Here is a 20,777-nt window from a genome sequence, read left to right as displayed (position 1 = left end):
CCTGTACAAATAGTAGTCTAGGTTCGCCCCTCCTCATAATTCTGACTTTGAATCATTTCCATTAAAATGTAATTTTCCTACATAAACTATAGTAAAGTTGAGCACTTCTTCAGGGAGAAGTATGAAATCTATTGGAAATGAAGTTTAGAATTTTGACAAATCACGTTAAGACCTTTCTATCCATGAAGAGTATTTAATTCAACCAAATTTGGGTCTTGAGAAGATATTTGAAGTTCCAGTTAATTTGACCCAAAACATGGGATTTACATCCAGGAAATGATCTCTGATATGTTATCCACCTGACCGTCGATTTCATATGCTATACCTATGATTTATCTTCTTTTTCTCTTCATACCTGTCCTTTGACAAGTCATTTGATTACTGTGACCTTGAACTTTGTTAGTCAAGGTCAACTATTTGCATAACTGTTGCAGCCAGTAACTCATGCTGTAGATGTGCTTAGTATCAATTGTAAATATGGCACAGAAATGAAAGAAACACATTTGAATTGCAATTTTTGGATAATTTCAATTTTAGGGAGAAAACATTCTTCAAAATGCCATATCTGTATAACTTTTGATAATTTGACCTAGAAACCTTGCATATACCTTCATAGGAGCAGGTTATTTAAAAAGTGACCAAAATAAACCATTTTGAAAGAATTTTTCATTTTTCATTCCCCCCCCCCCCCCCCCCCCCCCCCCCATGAAGGTCAAGGTCAAAGATAAACATATCATTTGTAGCCGGTCGTACATGCTATAAATGTGCCAAACATCCAGCTTTTAAGTGTATAGATAAATGAATAGAATTTGCCTTTTTTCAAAGTGTAATATCTCTGTCATTTTTCTTCTGAAGATCATAAAACGTACACATTCTGTTTCAGTGGATCACGCTCTTTCATATGCAATAAAAAAAAATACCCAATCGGAGATTTTCATTTTTAACCTATAGCAAAGCCTTGACCTTGACATTCTCTGATAACATGTCACGGAGAAAAGTTGGCTCTGATCAAATGCTAACCAATTTTCAATGAAAAATAAATTATGCTAAAATAAGCGAGTTTCCTATATAAACTATTGTAAAATTTAGCCCTTCCCCAGAGGGAATGTGACACCCAGGGGCCATTAAATTTACAATTTTGATAAAGCACTGCAAGAACCTTCCATCCATGAAGAGCTATAGTCTGCCATATCTGGGTCTTGAGAAAAAGATTTTTGAAATATCAGTCAATTTGACCCCTTTTGGACCCGCCCCTCCAGTCCCTGAGGGGAATGGACCTTTAGCCATGGAAGGTTTCAGCAAAATTTCATCAAAAATAGTTCAGGACTTTTGGAGAAGAATTCAAAAATGTGAAAATATTAACTAATGATGCATGACGGCCAAGATAGATTGAAAAAGGTCACCAAGCTTTGCTGAGGTGACGCTCAGGTGACCTAAAAACAGCTTAACCAATTACATGTTACCAGCTTAGCCATTGTACATACATGTACTTACAATTGATTAAATTACTCCTGTTCAGTTTCACTGTAATATTCATTTATAGCTTGTAACATATCACTGGATTCGCTATTTAGATGTAACACATGGACGTTCTTTGTATGTCCCTGATGAACATTACGGATAAGGATGCCGGGCATGTCGTGTTTTATTATCCACACATGTAATCACAGTAGTAACTCACGTATTAGGTGTAAGTTTGTAGATACAACATTGTATATATAGGTATCAGTGTGGATCATCAAAGAAAACAAAATATCAGGCATATTGAACATTTTATGTCACTCCAGGGGAGGTAATCTACAATACAAAATGTCTGGTACATTCTCAATAACAATGACAACAACATTTACAGGTATAAATCAGCCGGTGATGTCTACTGCCACAGTGTCCATAAGGGTCTACTGAAAGGTCTGTTGTCAAAATTAACAAAAGTTAACTCTTGACATGTTATATAAGACACATAACAATTTTACCAAAGTTTAAAACATTTTGTATGATAACAGATATACAACCCTTGTCTAGATACATTTTGTTCATATATTGCGTTCCAACTTACGTGTCATATATAACAAGAGATACTGTAATGCATCTTTTTTTTTTTTTTACTTTATACACAAACCAGTATTTGGACAATGTACTGATCACAATTAAGATGCAGATTGAGCACAAGATTAGGAGGCTAATTAACAGAACATCTGGTTATTACTTTAAAATATCAAAACGAATGCCCAGTTAGCTACCCTACATACACATCAAACAATTTACAATTACTAGCAAGGCCAATTTAACCAACCGCAAAGCAACAACAAATATGATCTAGCTGTTGACATCACAATGTCACAACACTGTATACCATAGATAAAACCTTGTGTGAATTGTTGACATCACAATGTCACAACACTGTATACCATAGATAAAACCTTGTGTGAACTGTTGACATCACAATGTCACAACACTGTATACCGTAGATAAAACCTTGTGTGAATTGTTGACATCACAATGTCACAACACTGTATACCATAGATAAAACCTTTATGTGAATTGTTGACATCACAATGTGACAACACTGTATACCATAGATAAAACCTTGTGTGAATTGTTGACATCACAATGTCACAACACTGTATACCATAGATAAAACCTTGTGTGAATTGTTGACATCATAATATCACAACACTGTATACCGTTGATAAAACCTTGTGTGAATTGTTGACATCACAATGTCACAACACTGTATACCGTAGATAAAACCTTTATGTGAATTGTTGACATCACAATATCACAACACTGTATACCATAGATAAAACCTTGTGTGAATTGTTGACATCACAATGTCACAACACTGTATACCGTAGATAAAACCTTGTGTGAATTGTTGACATCACAATGTCACAACACTGTATACCATAGATAAAACCTTTATGTGAATTGTTGACATCATAATATCACAACACTGTATACCGTAGATAAAACCTTGTGTGAATTGTTGACATCACAATGTCACAACACTGTATACCGTTGATAAAACCTTGTGTGAATTGTTGACATCACAATGTCACAACACTGTATACCATAGATAAAACCTTGTGTGAATTGTTGACATCACAATGTCACAACACTGTATACCGTAGATAAAACCTTGTGTGAATTGTTGACATCACAATGTCACAACACTGTATACCGTAGATAAAACCTTTATGTGAATTGTTGACATCACAATATCACAACACTGTATACCATAGATAAAACCTTGTGTGAATTGTTGACATCACAATATCACAACACTGTATACCATAGATAAAACCTTGTGTGAATTGTTGACATCACAATGTCACAACACTGTATACCGTAGATAAAACCTTGTGTGAATTGTTGACATCACAATGTCACAACACTGTATACCGTAGATAAAACCTTGTGTGAATTGTTGACATCACATTGTCACAACACTGTATACCGTAGATAGAACCTTGTGTGAATTGTTGACATCACAATGTCACAACACTGTATACCGTAGATAAAACCTTTATGTGAATTGTTGACATCACAATGTCACAACACTGTATACCGAAGATAAAACCTTGTGTGAATTGTTGACATCACAATGTCACAACACTGTATACCATAGATAAAACCTTGTGTGAATTGTTGACATCACAATGTCACAACACTGTATACCATAGATAAAACCTTGTGTGAATTGTTGACATCACAATGTCACAACACTGTATACCATAGATAAAACCTTGTGTGAATTGTTGACATCACAATGTCACAACACTGTATACCATAGATAAAACCTTGTGTGAATTGTTGACATCACAATGTCACAACACTGTATACCATAGATAAAACCTTGTGTGAATTGTTGACATCACAATGTCACAACACTGTATACCATAGATAAAACCTTGTGTGAATTGTTGACATCACAATGTCACAACACTGTATACCATAGATAAAACCTTGTGTGAATTGTTGACATCACAATGTCACAACACTGTATACCGTAGATAAAACCTTGTGTGAATTGTTGACATCACAATGTCACAACACTGTATACCGTAGATAAAACCTTGTGTGAATTGTTGACATCACAATGTCACAACACTGTATACCGTAGATAAAACCTTGTGTGAATTGTTGACATCACAATGTCACAACACTGTATACCGTAGATAAAACCTTGTGTGAATTGTTGACATCACAATGTCACAACACTGTATACTGTAGATAAAACCTTGTGTGAATTGTTGACATCACAATGTCACAACACTGTATACCGTAGATAAAACCTTGTGTGAATTGTTGACATCACAATGTCACAACACTGTATACCATAGATAAAACCTTGTGTGAATTGTTGACATCACAATGTCACAACACTGTATACCATAGATAAAACCTTGTGTGAATTGTTGACATCACAATGTCACAACACTGTATACCATAGATAAAACCTTGTGTGAATTGTTGACATCACAATGTCACAACACTGTATACCATAGATAAAACCTTGTGTGAATTGTTGACATCACAATGTCACAACACTGTATACCATAGATAAAACCTTGTGTGAATTGTTGACATCACAATGTGACAATACTGTATACCATAGATAAAACCTTGCGTGAATTGTTGTTCGAAACCTAAATTAACTCAAATGATACAAGTGTACACTGTTGATGTCTATATACATATATATATATAGACGTTACACTTCCGAGTTGTTGTATGTATATATATATATATATATATATATGGGGCAAAGAAGTAATTCAAACAGTGTAAACAATAAGGTTTGTTAAATTTTCGAGGCAATCTGCCCCTTTATCAAAACACAAAAAATTACAACTACAATCACATAATATATATAAGAAGTACAGGAAATACTATATATATATAGAGGTTACACTTCTGAGTTGTTGTATATATATATATATAGACATCACACTTTCGAGTTGTTGTATATATATATATATATATAGAGGTTACACTTCCGAGTTGTTGTATATGCCCTCATCAAATGTGGAATGATTTCTCTTACAGAGCAGACAAATGGAAAAATCTGTAATCATTTTTATAATTAAAATTTATTTTGATTCTTTTATCTTTGCGTGAGATCTAGTGTTCAATCAAGCCTCTAAATGATGGATATATTATCATGATATGACCTTGAGTTATAGCAGTACAAAGACGTTTTTACTTGGATGCACACAACGACATAAATATTAAAATAATACATTGTAATGTTTTTGGTTGGTATTCATTTTTAATCATACTGGCTAAAAATTACACTATGATCCATACCATATCATCATTCATTCCTGATTCTCACATAAACATTAATTTAGACTGCATTTGCATTGACTAGATACATACATATACAGAAGGTCATGTGGCGAGGAATGACTCATTCACTAGATACATACATATACAGTAGGTCATGTGGCGAGGAATGACTCAATAAACACTGTTGATGTGGAGTATACAGCATTAACATTATATCGTAAATACATGTTGTAGATTTCCCTGATCCTGTGCTCAATAAACCTTTCTAAAGTAAACACAACTTTCTAGTAATCACTCCAGGATAGCCCGTGTATCCTACATTAATTAGCCTTATATTTTCTGCTCTTTTAAAAATACAATTGAATTACACAGTCTCTTTGGTTCTACTATCTTCTGATTATTTGGATGTGAATCATCTGGTTAATATTTTCCCACTGGCAATGATACATTTCCTTACAATATATTCTATATCTATAAAACATTGTAATGGATTATACTTCTGTTATACAGTTCTTCAAAATTATAATTTTTTACTAAAATAACAAAAATGCAGGGGTTGATTTAAGGACAAGTTCTTAATCTTACAAAATGTTGACATCTAGGGTGAGGAACTGTTCAGAACACTATCAATATTATACAAGGGAGATAACCAAACCAGAACCTGTCTTCCAATATTTTAAATTTTAATATATAGCCTTCAGAATACTACTCATCTATATAAGCAGTTCAATGCTTAAATATTAATAACTTGAATTACATTATAATGACAACAGACATACATAGAATAAATAAATAAAACCAAGTAGTCATCTTAAAGAAGAATTTCCATAAAATGAATACAGATTTAACACCGAGACATTCACCACTAGTTAGGATGAAAGCATCTACTTATGTTCTTATGGAAATCATATGCCTAAATTTACCATATAAAGAAACATATATTTGATTTGTGAAAATTCTTTACAGATTTAGCTAGATAAATTACAAGTGTTCATTGTGGCCCTGATTTGCGTAATAACAAGTTTGATTTTATATGCATGACATATTTGTGTACATTATAAGATTGATGTGAAATTGGCCTTACAAGCCATCAGAAATTAATGTAAGTGAACAGCTTACAAATTATTGATTATCTAGTGAGCCTACAGTTCCCGGTACTCCAATACCCTTAATAAAGTATATCTATTGTATCTATTTAGATATTGACTTGTGGTATTCCCACTAGCTCCATTTGCCAAACAGTAAATAAATTAAAGCTGACAACATTAAGAGTAAGAGTGTTTTTTAAAAGATACAGAATAGAAAGATTTTTTTCTATTTGTGCGGAATATTCCTCAAATTATCTGTAGATGGGAAGTTAAGGGTTTACCTGTATTCCGTGTATTGTCGTCATATGACTGAACACAGAGTGTTTTATTAAAACAGATGGAATGGTACAAAAATTAGAGCCCATAGCTGACCTACCAACCCCTATCACACCTTAGTGGAAGTCCAGAGGACCTACCAACCCCTATCACACCTTAGTGGAAGTCCAGAGGACCTACCAACCCCTATCACACCTTAGTGGAAGTCCAAGGGACCTACCAACCCCTATCACACCTTAGTGGAAGTCCAGAGGACCTATCAACCCCTATCACACCTTAGTGGAAGTCCAGAGGACCTTCCAACCCCTATCACACCTTAGTGGAAGTCCAGAGGACCTACCAACCCCTATCACACCTTAGTGGAAGTCCAAGGGACCTACCAACCCCTATCACATCTTAGTGGAAGTCCAAGGGACCTACCAACCCCTATCACACCTTAGTGGAAGTCCAATGGACCTACCAACCCCTATCACACCTTAGTGGAAGTCCAAGGGACCTACCAACCCCCATCACACCTCAGTGGAAGTCCAGAGGATCTACCAGTCACCAGCTAGCATACATTTAAATTTCTCAAGAAGAGTCTTCTAGACCACTGACCAGTTAACACTCGCTGCCAAACACAATAATGTTCAATGTCCTTTACTTTCATATCAGATGTACCCTGCCATCCCTTTACATTAGACTACTTCGGTTAGACTACTCTAGATAAACTTCTCCGGATAAACTTCTCCGGATAGACTTCTCTGGATAGACTTCTCCGGATAGACTACTTCGGTTAGACTACTCCAGGTAGGCTACTCTAGATAAACTTCTCCAGATAGACTTCTCCGGATAGACTTCTCTGGATAGACTTCTCTGGATAGACTTCTCCGGATAGACTACTTCGGTTAGACTACTTCGGTTAGACTACTCCAGGTAGGCTACTCTAGATAAACTTCTCCAGATAGACTTCTCCGGATAGACTTCTCCGGATAGACTTCTCTGGATAGACTACTCTGGATAGACTACTCTGGATAGACTACTTCGGTTAGACTACTCCAGGTAGGCTACTCTAGATAAACTTCTCCAGATAGACTTCTCCGGATAGACTTCTCCGGATAGACTTCTCTGGATAGACTACTCTGGATAGACTACTTCGGTTAGACTACTCCAGGTAGGCTACTCTAGATAAACTTCTCCAGATATACTTCTCCGGATAGACTACTCCAGGTAGGCTACTCTTGATCAGGTTGAAATGGTTGGAAAAACATATTAAACTTGGCAACCACTTTCAAGCTAACCCCTACTACAAGTATCCTACAATAATTTGCTGAAAGGACCGTCCAGTTCACCATCTGTGTAGCGGAGTTAGAAGGACAGTCCAGTTCACCATCTGTGTAGCAGAGTTAGAAGGACAGTCCGGTTCACCATCTGTGTAGTGGAGTTAGAAGGACAGTCCGGTTCACCATCTGTGTAGTGGAGTTAGAAGGACAGTCCAGTTCACCATCTGTGTAGCAGAGTTAGAAGGACCGTCCAGTTCACCATCTGTGTAGCGGAGTTAGAAGGACAGTCCAGTTCACCATCTGTGTAGCGGAGTTAGAAGGACAGTCCAGTTCACCATCTGTGTAGCGGAGTTAGAAGGACAGTCCAGTGCACCATCTGTGTAGCGGAGTTAGAAGGACAGTCCGGTTCACCATCTGCGTAGCGGAGTTAGAAGGACAGTCCAGTTCACCATCTGTGTAGCGGAGTTAGAAGGACCGTCCAGTTCACCATCTGTGTAGCAGAGTTAGAAAGACAGTCCGGTTCACCATCTGTGTAGCGGAGTATTACAAGATCAATCCTGTAGTCTGTTATTGCACCAACTCAACAAGTATAAATGTTAAATCAATCCTGTTGTCTACTGATGTTTTATACTGAGACAGCTTCTATGTACATCGTTTGATCATATCATTGATGGGCGTGTTCAACCAGTCATTCGTCAAATCATCAAAATGATTATCAAAGTCTGTTAGCTGTGTGTAAGCACCTGATGTAAGCAATGTGGCTGCTGTCTCCATGGTTTCCTCATCAACGGTTGATCTGAAAAATATATTTGGATTTAATTGAGCTTGGCTTGTCTTACAATATAGATTAGAGATTTTAATTGTGTACCTTCAGTTGGTTGACTACTTAGAAAATAAAGACAAAATATTGACAAGCCAGTGGAGGGATGCAAATGTTTGACCATGACAGTTGACTTTGTGATATTAACAATGTTTGACTTCTGGTTTACTTTTGACCAGTCCTTTCTTCGGAATGTCATATAAAAAGATGTTTATGAGACTATATGACCTCCATCTTAACACAAGTATTTGATCCTTTGAGATGGATACTCAAATTCTTTTTCATCAGGGGACAGTTTAGGGTATTTTCTCCCAGTTTTGGGATGGGGCCTTTTTGCTTCATTTTGGGAAGAAAATTGGTGAATTGGGAAAGATTTTTTCAGGAGTAAACTGCTAATTTTGGGAATTTGGTCTAAATAGGAAATAATTTCAATTGGGAATGGGGCCCATATCGACCCCAAAAAGCCCCCAGAAAAAGCCTTGCAGTTGTTTGTGTTTCCCATGATAAGAGGTATATGGTCATCAACGCTAAAAAAAATCAAAGACGGTACCATCTTTTCAGCTGTTTGACAATATATGTACATTAATGGTAAATACACAAAAATACTTTACCAACCTTTTTTCCATTTCTCTCCAAGATGTGTCCTTTAAGGAATATGTTCTATAAACCTCTGATACAGATTCTGGGGAAACTCTTTTATTATCAATCTGAAAGTAGTAAAAAGCATGCTCCTGTTACAAACAAATATATACCTTGTGGAGCCAAAGATCCTCCACCAGGACCTTGCCTCTGGACCCCCCAATTGGTTTTCAGCATTTTTTCAATTTTCAACTGTCATCCATGCATAAACAAGTGTAAAAATTCTAACAAGAAATGATCGACAATGACGATATCATGTAACACCAATAACATGGACTAAAAAACTAACACTCACCATGAATATACACGAGTCCTGACAGTTCTCACTGATCCTTTTTCCTACAACTCGTGCAATACAGTTCAATCTGTGGGAGACAAAAGCATTTGAACTATTAAGCATAAATACAAACAAAAACAATGAGATCCCAGATACCCACTATTGAACGAGCTTTATCTATGTGAGACTTATCATTTCTCTACTTTTCTCTAATTCCTCTTGATCTTATTAATGTAATCATTATAACACAAAAGTAACCTGCATAATAAATCTGTGAAAGATTTATAAAAAACTCTCTGGAGAAAAAGGGATAACAAACTTAGACTAACACGAGAGAAATCAAATTAATAACATATCCAATAAGAAAACAAAATGGAAAACTAAGACCACATGAAGCCTACAGGTGAAATATAAGAAAGAGCGATTACAACCTTTTACTTTCAAAATGGCCTACTGACAGCTATCTTGTTTTTTTTTTATCAGTCTCAAAATAGATTATGCACAACTACAGACCAAGGAGAATCTACAAATGAAATTTGAGAAAGATCAATGAAGAACTTTCTTTGAAATAGTAAAAACAAGAACTGTTAAACCACCATGGACATCGGACATCGGAAAAGAGATAAGACAGCCATCTGATGAGAGCCCACCATGTGATGAGGGTGGAGTAAAAACATTCCCAAAGTCTATCAAAGGATGCCCCCATTAACCAATGGTAAGAAAAGTGAATACATGAAATGGTAAGGAAAGGTATTTAATCATCCAATTTGTTCCTGCTTCTTTGGATGTTCAGTCTCTGAAACTTACTCTGAGTCAGAATAGTTTTCATTAGCCTGGTAATAGCCAGCTATGATATATCCAGCACTTTTGCAGTATCCATCAATCTAAAACAGAAAAAAAGCATTATAAGTCAATAAAATCTGTAACAATAATAGTGACACTCTACATACATGTGTGTTTTATAAGTGGATCTGATGTATGGCACATTTTTGATGAGACTGTAACGAGATGGGTGTTACACATTCGTGACAGGACAGGTAAATGGTAGGTTGTGGCTCATTTGTAACAGTACTGAAACTTGGTGGGGTGTGTGGCACACTAGTGATGGGACTTTTAACGTGGCCTGGGAGTGGCATATTAGTGATGGGACTTTTAACGTGGCCTGGGAGTGACATATTAGTGATGGGACTTTTAACGTGGCCTGGGTGCGAGACCAGCCACACATGATGCATCACCACTTTTCAGTCCCATCAAAAATGTGCCAATGGGATTGGAACATGGTGGGGTGTGACACATTTGTGACAGGACTGTAACTAGCTAGTTATCGACACCATGTCTGGTGTAGGGCCAGCGCATAACTATATGAAAACATGGAATTTTACGACATTGTTTGACCCACTGTATAGACCCTGGCTTGTCAAAATTAAGTGACAGTGTGCAACTAACCAACCAAATCGGAACACAATGGACTAAATAGACAAAATATCATTTATTGTGTCTTTCTTCTTACATAGAAAACTAACCCAAGAATATATTACTTACAAATTATAATCAGTAGGCTATATAGAAATAGATGCCTTTTTTTTCTTTTGTTCAATCGTGCTTAGATAGGGCGATTAGGCCAACCCCGACCTACATAGTTTGCAATATGATGTCTAGTTAAGTGTGAAATTAGACATGGTGTCATGGTCAGATGAAACTCGTGTCAGACTGGATCCTGGTGACCGTGGGGTGTGGCACTTTTGATCTGTATAGCCAGATCTGCCAGTGTTCCAGTACCAACGATCTGTAGAAAAGGACACATGGGACGGTTTATCAGCAATTAGGTGTATATTATATTATATAATATATATGTTATGCCAGTGGCAGCTATTGCAGTAGGTCCTGTACTGCAATACACAATATATAGGCCTACCTGAAGAAGTGCTGCCTCCAACATTGGCGATAGCCCGAGTGAGAGATGAAATAACGGGATACAGTCTACAAATTTTAAATTTCTGTGATCTTTAGATTTTGAATTTTCTGCTAATAGCACGCCATTTACTGAACAGTGAGGATATTTTGCGGCATGTAATAGCAATTTACAATATGCTCGCATGCTGACTGTGATTTCCGCCATTTTCGCATTGATAAGAAGTGAAGGAAACACAACTTCCGGTTGATGGTAAATTACAGTAGGCATAGCTTACAAAAATATTTCTTTTACTTTTTCTAAAGAATAAATAATCTACCAGCAAATTGATTATTTGCAACAAATGTGAATGAAATAAAATAAATAAAAATAAATATTTTATGCGGAGATGCAATATGTCAGCGCACAGTTAACGATGGAGGAGGTCTACCTTGGCAAATGTAAAGTGTTACACTTCTACCTGTTAATGACCAACTAACGTAAAGAAGATCATGTTATATGTGTGTAGCACTGATAAAGGAGGGTAGCGAATTGATTTGTTCCATTTTTTTTTTATTCTTTATTGACCGACTCGAGGAAAGAAACATTCTTTTCCTGACGGATGTCTTACGTGTAATAGAAAAGCGAGCTAATGTGCCTCCGACGGGGAACGAACCAGCCACCCTCGGTTTACTGGTCCGCTGCTCTACCGACTGAGCTAATGGGGAATTAAAATTTTAATTAGATTGATGTATAATTTGAAAAGAAGTTTTTTCTCTTTTCATTTTTGCCCCCCCCCCCCCCCCCTTTATCCGTTTGATTTACATAAATGTTACATACATATTCAAAGTGGTATTCTTATATGGCCAGCCAAAGTGGAAAAGAGTCACTTTTTATGGATATCTATAAATCATTTCAAATTTATCCATAAGTAATTTTTAAATATCCATAAATGATTTCGTCTAACCCTCCACCTTTTAGAATAAAATTTATCAGGATGTTTACTATGAATTTTATCAGGATATTAAATATATAGAATACAGTTGGTCAGGATAACTACAGTGTATAGAGAATACATTTTATCAGGACATCGTAACTTAGCTACACAGAATAAATTTATCAGAATATTGTTACATAGCTACACAGAATACATTTTTCAGGACATTTTTAATACAATATATTTTCCCTTAGAGATAATCCTAATTAGATTATTACAAGTTTAGAGAGAAGTTTGATGACTATGCCTATATGTCTGGGGAGTTAAATGTACAATATTATTCAAAATAACGCTGTTTTTGTTAACATAGGCAGTACTGATAAGCAGCCTTTCACATTACAGTGCCATATCCATTCAGGATATACAAGGTAGTATTTATAATCTGAGTTTACTGATCAGTTGATTTAGCTTTCCTTATACATGCTCTAAATAACTTTGATGAATTTGTTTGATCCCAAGTAATATCTTAGCAGTGAAATATAATGGTTTTGGTCTTGTTTTGCTATTATTCAAATCGCCCTGTGTCCGTCCGTCCCTCTGTAAACAATTCTTGTTGTTGCTATTTATTTCTCAGAAAGTACTTAAGGAATCATTTGTAAGTTCCCCTTGGTCCCTAATTATGCATATTGCATTTTGAGACTGATCAGAAAACAACATGGCCGACAAGCTGCCATCTTGGATTTTGACAATTGAAATTTGTCATCTCTATTTCTCATCTTGTGACCACTATTCCTTCACTTTTTTTGTTTTTGTACACACTGGATGAATCAAATCAGTTTTCGATAGTTTTTCTTTTGCCCAGTGCTCTATTACCTCAGTGGATAGCATTTGAATTAGCCTGTATCTTAAGAGCCTAGCAAATTAGGATGAAAGACACTAGTAAATCTGTTGATCAACTTTGTTATTTCTTTCCTTATAACCACAATGTATATAACACTATATGTAGGATTCACATTTGAATTGGATTAATAAAGAAGTGTACATTATTGGAAGGTTAATTTTCAAATTTCTTTTTCAGGAACTCCGACAAGATGGTTAGATAATTAAAGTTGGGAATGGAGAAAAGAGCACATGGCCAGGGCTTCCTTCTGGCTCTTCTAGCAGGTACTATGGCTGCACTGGGCTCAGTGTTCGCTAAACTTGCATTTAACGGTGACATCATCAGCAATGGATGTAACTCCATGATGGACACAACTCTGTGTAGTAAGGTGGGTTATCAGGGCCTGTAGGTCACCCTGTAGTAGGTAATATCATCTTATGTAGGTAACCCTGTAGTAGGTAATATCTTATGAAGGTAACCCTGTAGTAGGTAATATCTTATGTAGGTAACCCTGTAGTAGGTAATATCTTATGTAGGTAACCCTGTAGTAGGTAATATCTTATGATGTAGGTTATCCTGTAGTAGGTAATATCATCTTATGTAGGTAACCCTGTAGTAGGTAATATCTTTTGTAGGTAACCCTGTAGTGGGTAATATCATCTTATATAGGTAACCCGGTAGTAGGTAATATCTTCTTATGTAGGTCACCCTGTAGTAGGTAATATCATCTTATGTAGGTAACCCTGTAGTAGGTAACCCTGTAGTAGGTAATATCTTTTGTAGGTAACCCTGTAGTAGGTAATATCATCTTATGTAGGTAACCCGGTAGTAGGTAATATCTTCTTATGTAGGTCACCCTGTAGTAGGTAATATCATCTTATGTAGGTAACCCTGTAGTAGGTAATATCTTATGTAGGTAACCCTGTAGTAGGTAATATCTTATGTAGGTAACCCTGTAGTAAGGTAATATCATCTTATGTAGGTAACCCTGTGGTAGGTATTATCTTATGTAGGTAACCCTGTAGTAGGTAATATCATCTTATGTAGGTAACCCTGTGGTTGGTAATATCATCTTATGTAGGTAACCCTGTAGTAGGTAATATCATCTTATGTAGGTAACCCTGTAGTAGGTAATATCATCTTATGTAGGTAACCCTATAGTAGGTAATATCTTATGTAGGTAACCCTGTAGTAGGTAATATCATCTTATGTAGGTAACCCTGTAGTATGTAATATCATCTTATGTAGGTAACCCTGTGGTAGGTATTATCTTATGTAGATAACCCTGTAGTGGGTAATATCATCTTATGTAGGTAACCCTGTGGTTGGTAATATCATCTTATGTAGGTAACCCTGTAGTAGGTAATATCATCTTATGTAGGTAACCCTGTAGTAGGTAATATCTTATGTAGGTAACCCTGTAGTAGGTAATATCATCTTATGTAGGTAACCCTGTAGTAGGTAATATCTTATGTAGGTAACCCTGTAGTAGGTAATATCATCTTATGTAGGTAACCCTGTGGGAGGTAATATCATCTTATGTAGGTAACCCTGTAGTAAGTAATATCATCTTATGTAGGTAACCATGTAGTAGGTAATATCATCTTATGTAGGTAACCCTGTAGTAGGCAATATCATCTTATGTAGGTAACCCTGTAGTAGGTAATATCATCTTATGTAGGTAACCCTGTAATAGGTAATATCATCTGATGTAGGTAACCCTGTAGTAGGTAATATCATCTTATGTAGGTAACCCTGTAGTAGGTAATATCATCCTATGTAGGTAACCCTGTAGTAAGGTAATATCATCTTATGTATGTAACCCTATAGTAGGTAATATCTTATGTAGGTAACCCTGTGGTTAGGTTATATCATCTTATGTAGGTAACCCTGTAGTAGGTAATATCATCTTATGTAGGTAACCCTGTAGTAGGTAATATCATCTTATGTAGGTAACCCTGTAGTAGGTAATATCATCTTATGTAGGTAACCCTGTAGTAGGTAATATCTTATGTAGGTAACCCTGTAGTAGGTAATATCTTATGGTAACCCTGTAGTAGGTAATATCATCTTATGTAGGTAACCCTGTAGTAGGTAATATCTTATGTAGGTAACCCTGTAGTAGGTAATATCATCTTATGTAGGTAACCCTGTAGTAGGTAATATCATCTTATGTAGGTAACCCTGTAGTAAGGTAATACCATCTTATGTAGGTAACCCTGTACGTAATATCATCCTATGTAGGTAACCCTGTAGTAGGTAATATCATCTTATGTAGGTTATCCTGTAGTAGGTAATATCTTATGTAGGTAACCCTGTAGTAGGTAATATCTTATGTAGGTAACCCTGTAGTAGGTAATATCATCTTATGTAGGTAACCCTGTGGTAGGTAATATCTTATGTAGGTAACCCTGTGGTAGGTAATATCATCTTATGTAGGTAACCCTGTAGTAGGTAATATCTTATGTAGGTAACCCTGTAGTAGGTAATATCATCTTATGTAGGTAACCCTGTAGTAGGTAATATCTTATGTAGGTAACCCTGTGGTAGGTAATATCATCTTATGTAGGTAACCCTGTAGTAGGTAATATCTTATGTAGGTAACCCTGTAGTAGGTAATATCATCTTATGTAGGTAACCCTGTAGTAGGTAGTATCATCTTATGTAGGTAACCCTGTAGTAGGTAAAATCTTATGTAGGTAACCCTGTGGTAGGTAATATCATCTTATGTAGGTAACCCTGTAGTAGGTAATATTATCTTATGTAGGTAACCCTGTGGTAGGTAATATCTTATGTAGGTAACCCTATAGTAGGTAATATCATCTTATGTAGGTAACCCTGTAGAAGGTAATATCATCTTATGTAGGTAACCCTGTAGTAGGTAATATCGTCTTATGTAGGTCACCCTGTAGTGGTTAATATCATCTTATGTAGGTAACCCTGTAGTAAGGTAATATCATCTTATGTAGGTAACCCTGTGGTAGGTAATATCATCCAATGTAGGTAACCCTGTAGTAGGTAATATCATCTTATGTAGGTAACTGTGTGATATAGCTACCCTGTGGTAAGTTATCAGGTAAGATGGGTAACCCTGTGATTTAGGTAACCATAACGTGTATGTAACCCTGTTACTAGGTAGGTTATCAGGTTGTGTATACTAGGTAACTCCATAGTAGGTTTATGTAGTTATATAGGTAACTGTGAGATGTAAATAACCCTGTGATAAAGGTAACCCAGTATTCAGGTTATTGTGTATGTAACCTTTTGGAAGAGGTAGGATATCAGGTTATTGTGTATGTAACCCTTTAGGAAGAGGTAGGATATCAGGTTATTGTGTATGTAACCTTTTAGAAGAGGTAGGATATCAGGTTATTGTGTATGTAACCCTTTGGAAGAGGTAGGATATCAGGTTATTGTGTAAGTAACCTTTTGGAAGAGGTAGGATATCAGGTTATTGTGTAAGTAACCTTGTGGAAGAGGTAGGATATCAGGTTATTGTGTAAGTAACCTTTTGGAAGAGGTAGGATATCAGGTTATTGTGTATGTAACCCTTTGGAAGAGGTAGGATATCAGGCTATTGTGTAAGTAAACCTTTAGAAGAGGTAGGATATCAGGTTATTGTGTATGTAACCCTTAAGAAAAGGTAGGATATCATTACCTTGTTGAATTTTAGAATAAATATTACTTCTTTTTAATCTTCAGTAAAGCTAAGGAGTAACAAGGAAAAAAAAATTCTTCCGCTCATCTCTGGCACATCTCAAAATCTCTCCTGTTGATTTGTGTTGTTTTTCCAGCTGAAGTGGTACTTACAAGGCTTGTGTTTTGGGATGATCTTTGTCAGTAATGCCCTGATGTGGACGTGTTTTACCAAGTCTCTACAGCTGTGTACCTCCTCCCTGGAGGCCACCGTCATCAACACTGCCACCAACTTTGTAGTCAGTGTAAGCAGCAAAACTTTTCCTAATAATCAAAAACAATTCCTTATGAACACAACTTTGTAGTGCATACCACAGGTGACAATGTTTCTGTACAGGGGAGTCTAATACTTCACTCTCCAGAAACATTGTCCTGGTAGTGCTTTACATGTACTGAATCATTCCGTTCGTTAATTCTAGATAAGGACTGGTGCCAGACAATGGCTGTCCTGATATTGTCAGACCTCCGTCAGAGAGGAAGTTGTGACTCCACAAACTTAATTGATATAACATGTATATTGATCCCTAAGTTTGAAAAAATCCTGTGTATAGGTTATGTTGAAATTTAAAAAAAAAAAAAAGATAAAAGTTTGTATAATGGAACATTTATTGATATCACTTAATATCAAGAGTTGAATGAAAGCTCTGTTTGTAAGTATTTATTTGACTTGTATCTGTCTGTAGGTATTTATTTGACTTGTATCTGTTTGTAGGTATTTATTTGACTTGTATCTGTAGGTATTTATTTGACTTGTATCTGTAGGTATTTATTTGACTTGTATCTGTAGGTATTTATTTGACTTGTATCTGTAGGTATTTATTTGACTTGTATCTGTTTGAAGGTATTTAGTTGACTTGTATCTGTTTGAAGGTATTTATTTGGTATCTATCACAGGCACCGATTCCTAGCCTGAAATCCATATAATACATATGGACCATAAGTTAGTAGTTTTTGACAAGTTCTTGTGATACTGACCAGAAAAGAATATTGATTTCAAATGTACTGATAAACTATCATTTGAAAAACCTTGTATGTATATTAAGTTATCCATATAAGATAACCTTTAAACTGTTACATGTGTATGTTTGGTATCCTTTAAGATAACTGTTTTTGTTTTCTAAATGGCAGGCACTCATTGGTTGGATGTTTTTCCAAGAATACTTGTCACTGAAGTGGTGGCTAGGCTCCATTCTCATACTGTTAGGCCTCGTGCTGATTCACAGAGGCAGTGGACACCAGACTGTCACCCAGAAACATCACAAAGATTCATGACCTCGCACAGAGGGAGTGGACACCAGACTGTCACCCAGAAACATCACAAAGATTCATGATCTCTCACAGAGGCAGTGGACACCAGACTGTCACCCAGAAACATCACAAAGATTCATGACCTCTCACAGAGGGAGTGGACACCAGACTGTCACCCAGAAACATCACAAAGATTCATGACCTCTCACAGAGGCAGTGGACACCAGACTCACCCAGAAACATCATTAAGATTCATACGTGGTGACCAGATTCTTGCTGGGTGTTAATGTGGACCAAGCGTCAGTTGTTGATATGGGAAATGAAGACCAAAAAACTTGATAACATAAGTTTAATTATGTTTATTTACAATAAAAAACAATATGCCTAATATATTTATAATACAGCCATACACTCTCCTTAACTCACGAACTTTCAACAAAGTTATCTAAACAGGAGGCCATTGGGCCTTAACGGTCACCTGAGATTTGATATATTTTAATATTATTTGGCCCCATGTGACCTTGAATGAAAGTCAAGGTCATCCATTTGAACAAACTCAGTAGCCCTTTCATCCCAGCATGCTACAGACCTAGTATTGGGTCTCAGAGGAGCCTTTTGATTATCAAGAAGTCATTTAAATATTTTAGTATATTTGACCCTTGTGACCTTGAATGAGAGTCAAGGTCATCCATTCGAACAAGCTTGGTAGCCCTTCATCCCAGCATGCTACAGACCCAATATCAAGCCTCTGGGCCTGTTGTTTATGACGCAAGACGGACGCCGCCAGATAAAAGGCGATCACAACAGGTCATCTGAGACTTTGGCTTAGGTGACCTAAAAATGTTTCTGTAGCCTCCCAACCCGATGAAAGTTCTGGTAAAGCTTCCACACCACTCAATCCAGGGCCAATGAGTCTTGGCAGTAGTATAAAGAACAGCTCAGTCTAGAGCCAATGAGTCTTGGCAGTCGTATAAAGAACAGCTCAATCCAGAGCCAATGAGTCTTGGCAGTTGTATAAAGAACAGCTCAATCCAGAGCCAATGAGTCTTGGCAGCCGTATAAAGAACAGCTCAATCCAGAGCCAATGAGTCTTGATAATACAGGAATAGATAGCTCAATCCAGAGCTCACATATCTAACTCAAGCAACCACTTGCTTACATACACCTGGCAAGGGGACATCACTAGTCTAGGTTAATACACGACAGCAGCCAATTGGGTTTAGAGATCAACAGTTGCCAACTCTCAGTCTACCGTTGGTGACCTTGACCCTGTTGGATAAATACTGTCCTGCGCGGAGAATTCCATGAGAAGGCTCATACTGTCCGGTTCTGGCTGATGTGATGTAATAACTCCCGTCATATGAGCTACAATAATTGATTAAAACAAATAGTTAACTCCATCACTCACATTTTAATACTTTCCAAGGTTAAATCTAAGTACAGAATAACAATAAAATAACCCTAAATAAATACAAGTAAGGTGTATAATTACAAATACGAAATAATGATGTGCGACTCCACCCGCGCGCGAACACACCATGCTTTTCACTATGACAATGGAACTGATCTTCCATAGATTTATATTTTGTATGGAATCCACGATGTATACTGAATAAGTTCAAATACATCAATCAAATATGTTCACACAGCAAATAAATAACACTAATACACACAAAATATATGAAATTTAGCATGAAATAGCATAAATAAAACTAAAATTACTGCCTAAACGATAAGCATTGGTCACGGTTGACTGGAGCATACATATACCTAGATTATTTCACTGGACAATGGTACAACACAATAAAACCCACCAAAATGGAATAGAAATATCACGGGTACTTACCACAGTCTGTCGTCTGTGTCAAGTTACATGACGTAAAATGTCGGTAAGTCCATACCGGGTACATACCATAAATGTCTAAAACCGTAAACATCTCGGCTCTGCACACCTATAGCTACCAAAGACGCATTTCCACCCAGCAGTGCCTAACTTTTAAGGATATCTACACCGGTTTAAGTTAAGAATAAAATATCTACCAAAACATTATACACATAATATAAAAATATACATGCTTGCGTGACACCAAGAAACATCACAAAGATGCTTGACCTCTCTTTGTGATGGACAGAGATAACATATATGTTGCGATTCCTGGACTCTGAAATTCCCTATAGAGCAACCCCTTATGGTAAAGGAGCACGGACTTCCCTCCGTCGTGGCGTGTCAATATAGCCTCCCCCCCCCCCCTCCCCCCCCCCGAAACTTCTCCAGTGTAACATCTGTCTGCTGTTCTTCTTTCAGTTCCTGTACGCTCCCAATATCAGCCATGAACTCAGATACCTGTTAATGTTTTTGTAACAGGAGAGTAGTGTGCCTTCGCCGGGGATCGAACCAGCGACCCCCGGTTTACAGGGCGATTCCCCTAGCGCGAAGAATTAAAACCTGCCACACTTTATACTTGAAAAAA

General features: G+C 36.7%; 2 protein-coding genes across 5 annotated transcripts; one reads left to right on the top strand and one right to left on the bottom strand.

Moving 5' to 3' along the window:
• Window positions 1-4,928: 4,928 nt before the first annotated feature.
• On the bottom strand, window positions 4,929-11,795 carry LOC117337306 (ER membrane protein complex subunit 8-like). Its single transcript, XM_033898216.1, has 5 exons — window positions 11,570-11,795; window positions 10,462-10,538; window positions 9,673-9,742; window positions 9,354-9,445; window positions 4,929-8,714 (listed from the first exon to the last, which is right to left on the bottom strand). Exons 1-5 carry the CDS (start codon window positions 11,771-11,773, stop codon window positions 8,561-8,563), a joined length of 597 nt encoding a protein of 198 aa, XP_033754107.1. The 5' UTR covers window positions 11,774-11,795; the 3' UTR covers window positions 4,929-8,560.
• Window positions 11,796-11,946: 151 nt separating this feature from the next.
• LOC117337300 (transmembrane protein 42-like) lies at window positions 11,947-18,727 on the top strand. Of its 4 annotated transcripts, XM_033898209.1 has the most exons (5): window positions 11,950-12,006; window positions 13,561-13,750; window positions 17,157-17,303; window positions 18,187-18,283; window positions 18,402-18,727. In XM_033898209.1, the coding sequence occupies exons 2-5, from the start codon at window positions 13,598-13,600 to the stop codon at window positions 18,446-18,448; spliced, it is 444 nt and encodes a 147-aa protein (XP_033754100.1). In that variant the 5' UTR covers window positions 11,950-12,006; window positions 13,561-13,597; the 3' UTR covers window positions 18,449-18,727. The 4 variants fall into 4 exon arrangements, with proteins under 4 accessions (XP_033754097.1, XP_033754100.1, XP_033754098.1 ...); XM_033898206.1 differs by having other exon boundaries at window positions 11,947-12,006; window positions 18,187-18,727; XM_033898207.1 differs by having other exon boundaries at window positions 11,952-12,066; window positions 18,187-18,727.
• Window positions 18,728-20,777: the final 2,050 nt, after the last annotated feature.

Source organism: Pecten maximus, chromosome 11 (assembly GCF_902652985.1).
Source record: "Pecten maximus chromosome 11, xPecMax1.1, whole genome shotgun sequence".
Taxonomy (NCBI): Eukaryota; Metazoa; Mollusca; class Bivalvia; order Pectinida; family Pectinidae; genus Pecten; species Pecten maximus.
The sequence above is the reverse complement of the archived record's forward strand: the minus strand, read 5'-3'. Positions and strand labels throughout refer to the sequence as shown.